Source organism: Agelaius phoeniceus, chromosome 2 (assembly GCF_051311805.1).
Source record: "Agelaius phoeniceus isolate bAgePho1 chromosome 2, bAgePho1.hap1, whole genome shotgun sequence".
NCBI classification, from domain to species: Eukaryota; Metazoa; Chordata; class Aves; order Passeriformes; family Icteridae; genus Agelaius; species Agelaius phoeniceus.
In genome coordinates, this window is record NC_135266.1 from 9,256,541 (window position 1) to 9,268,540 (window position 12,000).

General features: G+C 40.9%; 1 protein-coding gene across 1 annotated transcript in view; it reads right to left on the bottom strand.

Annotated features, from left to right (window-relative positions):
- LANCL3 (LanC like family member 3) overlaps positions 1-12,000 on the bottom strand; it is a 37,715-nt gene that overhangs the window by 6,507 nt on the left and 19,208 nt on the right. The window contains exons 2-4 of the mRNA XM_054628219.2: positions 3,020-3,143; positions 2,046-2,243; positions 892-1,099 (exon numbers count right to left, since the gene is read on the bottom strand). Coding sequence (XP_054484194.1) covers positions 892-1,099; positions 2,046-2,243; positions 3,020-3,143 — 530 coding nt within the window. The remainder of the gene's footprint in view (positions 1-891; positions 1,100-2,045; positions 2,244-3,019; positions 3,144-12,000) is intronic.

Here is a 12,000-nt window from a genome sequence, read left to right on the forward strand (position 1 = left end):
CAAGATACTGAGGTTCATTAGATCCAGAAGAGACAAACCTTTGCAATCCGTGTGTGCATTATGCTTGTTGAGAGCTATAAACTTTTTCTGATTTTTGTAATATGTATCATTAAACAAATACTTTTTGATAATTTTTAGGATGCAAGCAATGTTTCACATCAATGCAACAAATTGTGTAATGCTGAAATAGCTACACAAATTTAAAAAAATAAGCAAAAGGCTGAAAATCAGTCATCTTAATTACTATACCACTTCCCCTTGTTACTCTGTGCTGTAAGGAAAACAGTAACAAACATGGAATAGTATGTTTTTAAACAGGTACAGTAAACTAGAGATACATAGTTAAAGATAACTGCAGCACCATGATAGAATTTTTACTGGACCACATGTGCCTGCACTCAGACAAAACAGAATTAACCCCACTAGCTAAGCTAAAGGTGGGAATGCGAAATTAAAAAAATATAAAATAACTACACACCACATCCTATATTTACTTTTCACTTCTAATGATATGGAATAGTGTTAAAAGCTCTGAAAAAAATCCTAACAAATCATGTTTTACCCTACTCCTGGACTTGGGCACACAGCTTGTGTGAGTTCTGCCACCACATCAGAATGGACTTGGATGCACGTGACCCCTCCACATGCAGCCCAGTTCCCACTGTAGGAACCAGGCTCCTGGGCAGGGAGAGAGTCTGGGAGAACCCAGGCAGCCTGGAATGGGACTGCAGAGCTCCCACAGACTGCACCCAGCCCAGAACTCACAGCCAGAATTGATCCTGAACCTTCAACACTCAGGTTACATCCGAGGGTGGTGATCACAGACTCTGCTCTAACAACGTTCCTGAAACTTTCTGGCATTACCTAAATCCAGAAGACAGGAATGCTCACCTCTGTGCCCTGTATATGTATTTGGAGTTGCCAGTGAGCCTGTAGAGCAGCAGGAACACATAAGCACTACCAGCCACCCCATGGCAAATGCCAGGGCCCTTCTTCAGGAGGCCTTTCTGCCAGGTGAGCTCTCCACAGCGGATACAAGTGTCCAGATACTGAGGCTTCTTGGAAACCAGGTAAGCTTTGGCAAAAAGATATGCAATGCCTAGGAAAAGAGCAGTGAGGTTGTCTTTTGTAAAAAGCACACCAAGGGTTTCGAAGAACACCTAAGAAAATAAAGATTAATACACTAAAAAAACTGCAGGCTGTGCTCTAGACATGTCAGTGTAGCCTCAAAATGCTCCATGAAGGGGGAGCATCTGCTATGCTAAAAACACACAGTAAATGTAATTATCTACTCCCTGTGACAATACCACTTTCAATCTTTTCAAGGCATTATTGAATTTCAGGGTTTACTCCAACATTCCCAGACTTTCATAATTTTAAAAGAGCAGTCACATTTTTGCCTTTAAACATTAAACTCTTGGCACTGTCTTCTATTGGCTCCAAATCCCCATCTACCTCATCTGCTTACATTGACAGAAACACAAGGATGGGCAAAGTAATTTCTTACACTGACAACAGATACAAACTTTTACTAAATAAGAAAAACAAACTCACTTTTTTTTCCCCAGTGAGGCATACACTGCTTTATTCTAGTTACACACAGTTATGCATACTAACTTCTGCTAAAAAAAAAGCTATTTGGCTTATTTTTAGAGGGGATTTAAATAAATTAGTCATAATCTTCACCAGAGCACTGCACAGCTCAGTTCACAGTAACCTTATGCACATGACACATAACTAACTCAAGTGCCTAAGGAAATGTTCAGCTGACTTGTGGTGTGAATTTAACAAACACTGGAGTAGCTGAAGTGTTCTTGTAAGCCACATCTGTGTTATTACCCAAGAACAGTAATGGGATACAGGTTTTCCTGGGGAAGAATAATAGCAATTAATGAATTTCCCCATCTCAAAGTGTAACTTTTTTATGTCCTTTGGGTTTTTTTTCACTTTGGTCGAATTTAACCTGAGATTCTACATGGAATCACCTAATGTGGAAAAGCAATGTGATCAGCATCTGGCTGTGCATAAATCAATGGGAAAAGAACCTGGAGCTCCATGGCACCAGTGCACCAGCTCGTTCTCCCTCTCGATGGTCTCCCCCAGCTCAGGGGGCCAGTTGCTGTTCTGCTCCTGGTCCATCAGGAAATCCACACTCTGCCACACCAGCTCCTGATCTGCTGGCTCCAGGTACTCATAATAGGAGAGCAACATCTGCAGGATTGAGGAAAGCCCATGTGCTGCCCCTGGAAAAAAGAGAAACAATTGAATTAGAGGGTGGGTTTAGGTCCTGTCTGCACCTCATTGCAACTTTCCCTTGGGATAGGTTTCCTTGTCAATAGCATGGCTCCTTCATCTTCTTTATGCATACTGAAATAGTGCTTGGAAGAAAAGATTTCTAGGTGCCTAACACCACATTTTACTACTTCTGTCATTTCTAGTTCCTCTAGCTCTGCAAAATATATGTATGAATTCCTGCTGCTCTCACTCTGATATGACTGAAACTCACTGTAGGAAATTAAACTGAACCTGAACTGAATTCTGTTTCAAGGTGTTACTCTTCTTAACACACTGCTGAATCTGGGCCATATATTTGCATTTGCTGAATGCAAATTGAAACTGGGCCATAAATTGGTATTTCCAGTTACTGATTTTACAGTATCAGTGAGCTAACACCTAAATTTCAGTGCAAGAACTGTCTGTACTTGCCAGGGTCTGTGGAACACACAACTCAGTGACTGCTCTCTCTGCTCCCCTGCCAGGGAACTGTGAGCCAATCTCACACTTTCTGCAGTGATTCTGTGCCTTGAGAAGCCCACAAGGGCCCTGCCCAGTGGCCTTTCCCCTCTGCTTCAGGTGAGCTCTGACCCAGCTGCCCATGAGGAGGAGGAGGATGGATGGTCCCAACTGGCTCAGGAGAAATCCCACACTGTAGATTTTACATATTTTATTCCTGAAGTGCCTCCTAGCTCAGCATCTCCACAGAGCACCACTCTCAGAGGTGTTGGTGTGTTTTACTCACCAAGATACTCTGTTCCATAGTAGGAATACATCAGTGGGACTGGTTTCCTCTTCTTCACTGCATACTGTTTTCCTGATTCTAGTATGGCCAGGCAAATTGATTTAATTTGTGCTGCAGTCAGCACCTAAACAGAAACATCAAACAAACATCAAGTCTATTATAATTATTCAATTTTAAGGTATTTTTTCAGGAGTCTGCTTTTTTGCCAGTGCACAGGATGCAGTACTGCCTTTAATCTTATAAATATGCTGTAATGTACATCATTATTAGGAGTTCCTTACATAACACAGTTGATTTACATAATGTTTCTCAAAACCAGAGTTTCATCCTGTCTCAGGAAGTGAATGTCAAATCTTTAGCTGCACAGATGAGGTGAAAAGAGGCCCTGTAAGAGTCTTTCCTTCCCAGAAATCCTTCAGTCTGATGGAAGCTGACAACAAGCAGCAGGCAAGCTGCAGAACAGCAGCCTCCAGACCGGGGGAAGAGCCATTAGGAGAAGACAAAGGAAAAGATAAAAGAAGTAAATGCTACAGGCTTTATTGGGACACACTGACCCAGACAGATTTTTCTACAGACAAGATTTTTAAAAAAATGGAAGCAAGAAAGTTATTAAATTGTTACTCAATCACTACTACATGTGAGGGTTTAGAAACCTCTTAGTAAAAGAATCAGACTTTCTTAAGACAGGAAAATGCTAAGAAAAATGAAGTGCAAGACAGGCTTCTATGAGGATAGACCAGCTATGCCTGTGGCACTTTAGCATCACAAACAGGTGAATGCAGTGCCTAAAAATGACTAATGCCTTACTCTTAGAGGTGTCAGAAGTAAGACTGACAAATCACACATTTCACCAGACATGAACTTTTCCATGTTAACGATCTAAAGCATTCAGTGAGAGATCAGTTTTACAGGGTTTGACTACAACTCTAATTACATGCAATTCACTGCAATCATCAGCAATATCCTGTGTCAGCCACACCTGGACATTACTGACCAATACCTAGGACAGATAAATAATTTAACCAAAGTACTGTTTTAGCTTTAAGGGAAAGCCCAGATGGCAGCAGTACTTTGAAGAAATATATTTCAACTTGTGAAAAGAGAACTGAGAAAGCAAAAAGGAAAAATGACACAGGAAAAAAAAAGGAAAAGACTGTACAAACAATCTTGACAAGATAAAGAGCAATCCTAAAATTAACTAGAATATCAGAAAATAATGTCTTTGAAATGTTTCTGAACACATTTTGGGTTTGCTATAATTTGTATTATCACAGGATTGACAATTACTTCTTCAAGTTTAAAAAATGCTGATAGGTTTAATATGGAGAGAACATTTGTTATAAACTATATTTTCTCATTTGGATCCTAAAAGATGCTACAGATAATTAATGTCACTTGAAACTTGACTGAAAAATAAAGGCTGAAAGACCTTGTTTGTGTGTCTCACCTTGCTCCATGATAACAAGGGATTTTATTACAGCTGCTCCAAATGACTCTGGTATTCGTACAACCTGGAAAACAACCTAGTTCTCATCTTGATTAGTGTTCTTTAATGTCCCTGCAGTAGAATTAAACAAGCCATTAACATCTGGAGACTTCACTCATTTCCAGGCATTTTAAAATTAATTGTCTTAGCTTCACAGAATTTAAAGAGATGGTTTGAATCTTAGCAAATGAGGAGAGCAAAGACATGGTGAGAAACACTGAATTCTCTCCAAAGCTCTCATTTTACTGTCTTGAAATTTGGGACCTACTCCTCTGAATTCCATACCTTGTAAAAGCATTAAAAAGATCATCCCTTAAAAATAAATGTGAAGGATAGGTTCTTCTAATTGTAATTCTGAAAGGCATGTGGGTTAGAAAAATCTTAATCAGTTCATCTTCTCTATGTAATGATTCCTTCACTTAATATTATCAACTAGCTTTCAATACAAACTATGTTTTGCTCAGCTTATTTTTATGTTCAGCACATTTAATTTTTAAATTGAACTAATGACTGTTTTAGAATGCTGATTGTGTATTTTAAATGGATATAAACTTCTATCTAAATCCAGCCTTCCACGGTGCTGCATGAAGAAGTATCAGCTAGGTAAGAATGCACTGTTCACTGTTTTTCAATATAAAGTATGTAAAAAGACAAAACACTTGAGCACCATGAATACCTAAGTCTATACATTCATATAGTATAGACTAAGAATAAGTATACACTTTTGGCTGGCACAATGAAATATGCTAATGAATGTCACCTCTTTTTCAGAATGCAAAAAGCAGCCCATATGCAAAGACAGATGAAAAACAGTATTTAAAAGCATGAATGAATGGTAGAAATCAACCCACCTGATCCACTTCCACATGACCAAAGAAAAAGGGAAAGAAAATGACCTGTCTATCTTGGAAACAGCCTTATTTCTGGCCTCTTGGACTGATCTGTGGGCTGATACCAGGCAGACGTGTCCCTAACTAACAGCTAAATAAATAAATCTTTATGTTTAAGTCACTCAATTCACAGTCATTGTAGGGTTGCTGCTTGTTTCCCAAAGCACTTAAGTATGAAGGATTTGCATTTCCTTATGCTGGGAAATGGCTGACTGGAACAGGAACTCTCACTTACCATCACTATTAGTAGCCTGCCAAAGGCTGAATAATCAGCAATCACATTTAAGATCTCCAATATTTTACTTCAATCAATTTTGTGTTAAAATCTCCTTAGATTTCTGTCACCTTACAAGAAAAAAATAAAAGCTGTGGCTTGTCTCTGTACGCTCCCTCACAGGGTCTTTAAAAAAAACAGCTAAATCTTATGAGCAAAACAACAATCATAAAATACATTAATCATAACCATAGACAGTGCAATTGTGGTCCTACAAACTTCATTTTCATTTCAGTCTAGTCATTTCCTTGCCCCTGGGAATTACTGAAGTAATGTTTAATTAGGGACAGAAAAGAAACAGACTGATCATCCTCAGACTTTGAAGGGATAAATCATATATTGATATCATGTCCTCTAGAGCTATCAGATGCTTTGATGCAGAATAAAGCCAATATGAGAATATGCTACCTAGAAAAAAAATTCATACTTGAGATAAGAAGCATATTCTGAGAAAATTCTTGAATGTCACTTAATATGAGCATGGGTAAAATAATTCTTTATCATGTCAGTACTTGAATGGAAGTCTAATGACACTAAGAGATATATTGCTAGTGCTTTAAAATTTCACCTAATTTCTTTTTGTATTCTTGAAGACATCACAACCTGTTCTACCACAGAATTACAGAATGGTTTGGGTTGGAAAGCACCTTAAAGACCATTTAGTTCCAAGTCCCCCCCTATGGGTAGGGGGATCTTCTACTAGACCAGATTGCTCAAAGCCCCATCCACCTTTGAACAACTCCTCCACAAGAACCTGTTCCAGTGTCTCACCACCCTCACAGCAAGGAATTCCTTCCCAGTATTTAGATATAAGTTGCCTTCTTTCAGTCTAAAGCCATTCCCCGTTGTCCTGTCACTACTACAGGCCCATGTAAAAAGCCCCTCTTAATCTTTCAGCTCTTCATCAAACACACACATCATACATGTTCCTTTTCCTGGTTAAGTAGAGGTGCCCTGCCCACTTTAGTCAAAAGAGGTGATTTTGTCTCAGTTGATGTTGGAAATGTTTATTTTAGCCTCCTCACTAGACTGAAGTTTGGAATACATGCATTCCACATTCTCCCTGCAATTTCTGTATCAACTGGTCGCTGGAGTTCTTTATTTTCTGTTTCACATCATTGTCCAGTGATGCTGAGTGCTGCCAAATAATTGCTGCACTCACACTGGTGACAGCTACATTCCCATATACCTGTTACTTCAAGCACAACACATAGGCAGCACATTAATACTTTCTGTTTGTACCACTGTCTGTGTCTAGGAGCCTGACTTGCAGTAAAAAAAGCCACTGTGATTGTTCATAAAGTCTCTCCATTTTTCTCTGGTGCCACTGCAGACAACATGCCTTTTCCCATAAAGGCACTCCACAATTTTGTGAATTACTTAAGGCAGGTCTTTTTTTTTCCAGTCAATCCCTGTTAAAAGGCAGCCAGGAAGTGCTATGTCTACAGCAATCACAGAGCATCATTCTGCTTTTTGTTAGCAATCTCTCACCCTGAAATTGTTTAGTTGGAAGTCAATAATTTCACAACTCCTTTTAATCTCCTAAAAGAGATTTTGCAATTATTGGTTATGACAGTGCTAAGCCCCATGTATGTGTTTTAAAAACTGCAGACAGAAATCTTGACCTTGAGGATTAGGCAGAAAGCAGCAGGATGAGCTGTTCTGATTAGAGTTACATTTTCAGCACTTTTTCATTCCTCTGAATGCTTGTACAAACCCCTTGGCTCATTTTGAAAACCACTGCTACATCAAACTGCATACTGTATGGAGTGTTTTTGATGACTGTAAGCTTTTAATTCCTTAAACAGGTCTGTATTTATTTCCTTAAGAGCTCTTTCCTGTGACAGAAGGCATTACTGAAATCAAGTATCATGATCTTTTGATAGATGCATGAGAACTTTCAGGAGGTAACAGCTACAGTTACATTATTGTGGAAAAAACCTTCCATGCACATAAAAACATTTAATTATGCATCTAACACATCAAATCTCTCTCTGTAACACTTCTAACAAGCCACTTACATGAATTTGATTGTACACTATTTCTGATGCTGTACAAAGTGTCAAAATAAGCTGAAGAAAATGGGTCAGTCTGCAAATAACATCACAGGAGCTTTGCCACTGCTCTCCTATGCTGGGAGCCCAGCAGAGGGAGCTTGTGAATTAGTTATAATAACTCAAAATGCTGCAAAAAATGATGTACATATTTGTGTTCAGCGAGACGGCAGACACTGGTAATTTCATGATACTTACAGCAGCACATGGTATTTCAGTTCATTCCTCAAGCTTGATCTTTTCCTGCCACAGAAGGAACTGGCATTGTTCAGGAACCTTTCCATGCAATGTCACAGGCAGGTTTTTCTCTTTCAGGTGATGATAACACCTGAAGCCATGGATGAGCAGCAGGTACAATAAGAGGGTTTGCCTCCCCTTAGTGTTATTCCAGTTTGATTGATGTGCCTCTCCTTTGGCACAGCTCCAAGTACACGGACACAGAAGCTCATGAGTCTGCTTCCCTCATGAGCACTGTTGAGTACACCCTTCTTTTAAAGATAAAAAATATATGGTTCTAAATCTCCTGAAAACTTTGGTCAATAAATTAGATTAGTTTCAGAAGTACTGTTCCCAATGCACTCTGTTTGATGCTGTAGCAGCACCATGTATTGTCTTGAGAGTGTACTTCCCCAGACTTCTCACAGTAACACAACTGACAGTGACAATGTGGTCAGACTCAGAACAACTACTGCTGTGATTCTGCCAGTTCACTGGAAAATGGTACTTGACTGCAATCCTGAGCAAGTCAGACTTCCCTACAGATCCCACTGGCATTGCTTAACATGTGAATTTGGGTGGGTTTGAGGCTTGCTCCTTGCCTCAGCACCATGGACCAGAAAAGCCAGTCCTGTCCTGTTTTGTGGGTCACTGATCATGACTCCAACCAGAAACTGAAGGCTATCTTTATTCCTGATGAATCAGATTACTGGCAAATAAGACAATACAGAAGCTTTGTTACGTTAACAAAGTACAAACCTTCCACAGGTCCTACCTGCCAGGACTGTGCAGCACTGAACCCATCAGATTCTGCTGTTAAACCTGTCCTTCAGAAGGGGAACATGAAGGATAGAGCACAACTGTCACTGTAGACAGGTGCCTGGCTCAGAGCAGCTGGTGCTGCTACACACTTGGTCAAATGCAATGAGCATCTCAATTCCTTATGTCTCCACTTAAAAACTGAGTTTCAAAGAAAAACAATTTGTATGGCATTCACATTCTCTGAACACGACTCCTTCAGTTTTTCTCCTGGCAAGCTGAAAGGCAGCGAGAGGCCTCAGAGAAAAGAAAAACAATTCTTGTCTCATTTGCTCCTCCAGTGTTGTGCCCATGTGGAATGTGTTTGGAGATTGTTTGCCCAAGCTGATTGCTTGATTGGACTCTGCTGTGAGCTGTTTTGACTCATTGGCCAATTATGGCCAAGCTGTGTCGGGACTCTGGAGAGAGTCATGAGTTTTCATTATTATCTTTTTAGCATTCAGTAAGTATCTTTTCTGTATTCGTTAGTATAGTATAATACAGTGTAGTATTCTTTATTATTATATAATAAATATATAATATATATAGAATAAAGTATATAAAAATATAAAAATATAAAAAATAAAAATATACAATATATAAAATAAATAATAATAATAATATTTATTTTTATATATATATATATTATATATAATAAAGTAATAAATTAGCCTTCTGACACGCCATGAATTTGCAATACCTTTGTGGTGGGTGACAACATTTGGGGTCCTTGTGTGCACTGTCCACACACACTTCTCTCCCTTGTGATTGTCACTGATGGGTGTTTTGATTTGTCCCAGGTAAGAACACCAGGCAGGAATTGGAGGAGTGCCCAGTTGGGCCCAACCTCCAGCAGCATTTTACCCCCTTTTGCAGGCTGCTGTGTACCATGGTCAGTGGCAATAATCACAATTTCCCCCACACTTGGAATGCATTCAGCTCCCTGGCAGGAGGGTGCAGCCAGGTGGGCACTGGCCTCTTCTCTCAGGTAACCAGGGACAGGACAAGAGGACAGAGTCTGAAGCTGTGCCAGGGGAGGTTTAGGTTGGACATTAGGAAGAATTTCTTCACAGAAAGGATGATGAGACATTGGAACAGACTGCCCAGGGAGTCACTGTCCCTGCAGGTGTTTAAGGAAAGACTGGATGCAGTGCCATGGTCTGACTGACACACTGGTGTTCAGTCACAGGTTGGATCCGATGATCCCAGAGGTCTTTTCCAACCTAATTGTCTCTGGGATTCTGTGATTATGCAAGCAATCACACAGTTCCTCTTGCATTTTCTTAGGACATTTCTCCCTAGGTGTTCTCATCTTAGGACAAATCACAATGCCCAGCAGACACAAGGGGAAGGGAGAGGGTGTGTGTGGAGGGGGAGGAAGCACAAAAAGACCTGAGCATCTTTTGTTGCTGCTGCACTTTTCTTCAAGCTCCCCCTACCCTGGGTCAATGAAGAGAGAGGGAAACATGAGTTATTCTTAGTTACACTCAGGCTCCCAACACCTCTCACTCTGCTGCACCAGGATGTAATACAGTGGCTCTCCCAGGTCTTGGGAAGGAAAAACCAGTTCTCCATCCCTATCATTACTTGAAGAAAGTAGGGAAAAACCAGCCCCCTGCTCTCTGGAGAAATGAAGCAGGGAGGATGGCAAGGAACAGATCCCAGATCAGAGCAGTTCAGATAATCACCACGATGGAGGAGCTATCAGTCTGCCCACTGAGAGCTGAGGTCCTGCTCAGCAGCCAAGCCAGCAGGGCATTACTCAGGAGGACAATTCCAATCACAGGAGAAGGGAGGCATCCTGGGATGCACTCCTGTGCTGAGGCTTTTGAGCAGCAGCTGCCTGCACCCCAGCTGCATTCCTCTGCTGCCTAGCCGAGGGTTAGAGTTACCACAGAGCACAGAGAGCCGACAATTTAATTTCAAGCATCTCTCCCTAGAATTGCACCCAAATTCAAGAGCATGAATTGAAAAGCCTGTTTAAAAACATTAAAAAGATTTGCAAATTAAGTGAGAAACAAACCCAGCGCTGCTTGGAGAGGCTTCTTCTTACATTACAGAATTCTACCCCAACCTTTTTCAACAGACATGTAAAATCCTTTTTTTCTTTTTCCTTTTTCACTGTTATTATTGACTAGCCACACAATGCATGGCTGAGCAATTTTGGGGCCACAGACCCTGGGAACTGGCAAAAATTGATGTATCAGGAATCACCATTCTGCAATCCAGATCCTTGTTTGGAGCCCCTGTGTATCAACCACTCCTTCACCAGACACAGGAGCAGTTTATGAGAGCTGCAAATAAGCAGAGCATTACTGCTGCAGGGATACTGCTTTCCTTGCCATTCTCCCCTCACAGGTAGGAAGAAGATTATTCATGCATAAACTTCATCAGTGGGAAATCCTTTGACTCTGTTTAGTCTCAGTCAGAAAGTAAATCAGTGCATGAGCTCTGTAACTGGCTCGTGCCAAAAACACAGCAGAGTTGTCAGTTCCTGATGGGAGATTTATCCTTCTGCACTCCAGACAGGTGTCCCTGACAGTGCTGTAGGATGATGACAAACACCTTCCAAGCTGGGCACTTGCACTCCTGCAGGGGTAACAGTGTGCTGTAGCTGTGCTGCCCCAGGACCCCATCCCATTTATAACACTGCCAAGCAAGGAACATCTGCTCTGCCTGTGAATATTGGAGCAGCTTTCTGCCCCTTAACAGCAGCTCTGCTGGTTCTCTGGAGGTGATTCCATGCCTTCAGCTGTTCCACAGACATTTCCTGTGGTAGCAAAGCTGTGCTGGTGCTTGGACTGGAACATGAATGCAATCTATGCAGGGCATAAGAAGTACTATCCATGCTTCCAGCTGCAGAGCAGCAGGAAATAGGATTCATGACACCATCTTTGCAAGAGACAAAATCTTTGTAACCAACAATGAGAGACCCCCACCCCCCCAAACACTGCATTAACCCGTGGCTTTAGTCTGAATTTAAAAATGATGGAAGTCCAGTTCATTTGGGCACCATCATTTGCTACTAGGACCTCAGGCAGGCTGCTTCCTGGAAAAAGGAATTTATTACTGTTTGTACACATCTGCAGGTCAGCACAAGATGGGCAGAACTCGATTTCAAGTTAGTCAGTAAAGGCTAACATCAGTCAAAAGGCAACTGACCTAGGCTCAGAGTTCTACAAATGAAAATGACAACTGTCTCTAGAAACCAAAGAATATTGATGAGCCATATCTGAAGATGACTTGAAGGTCTCCAGAAAGAA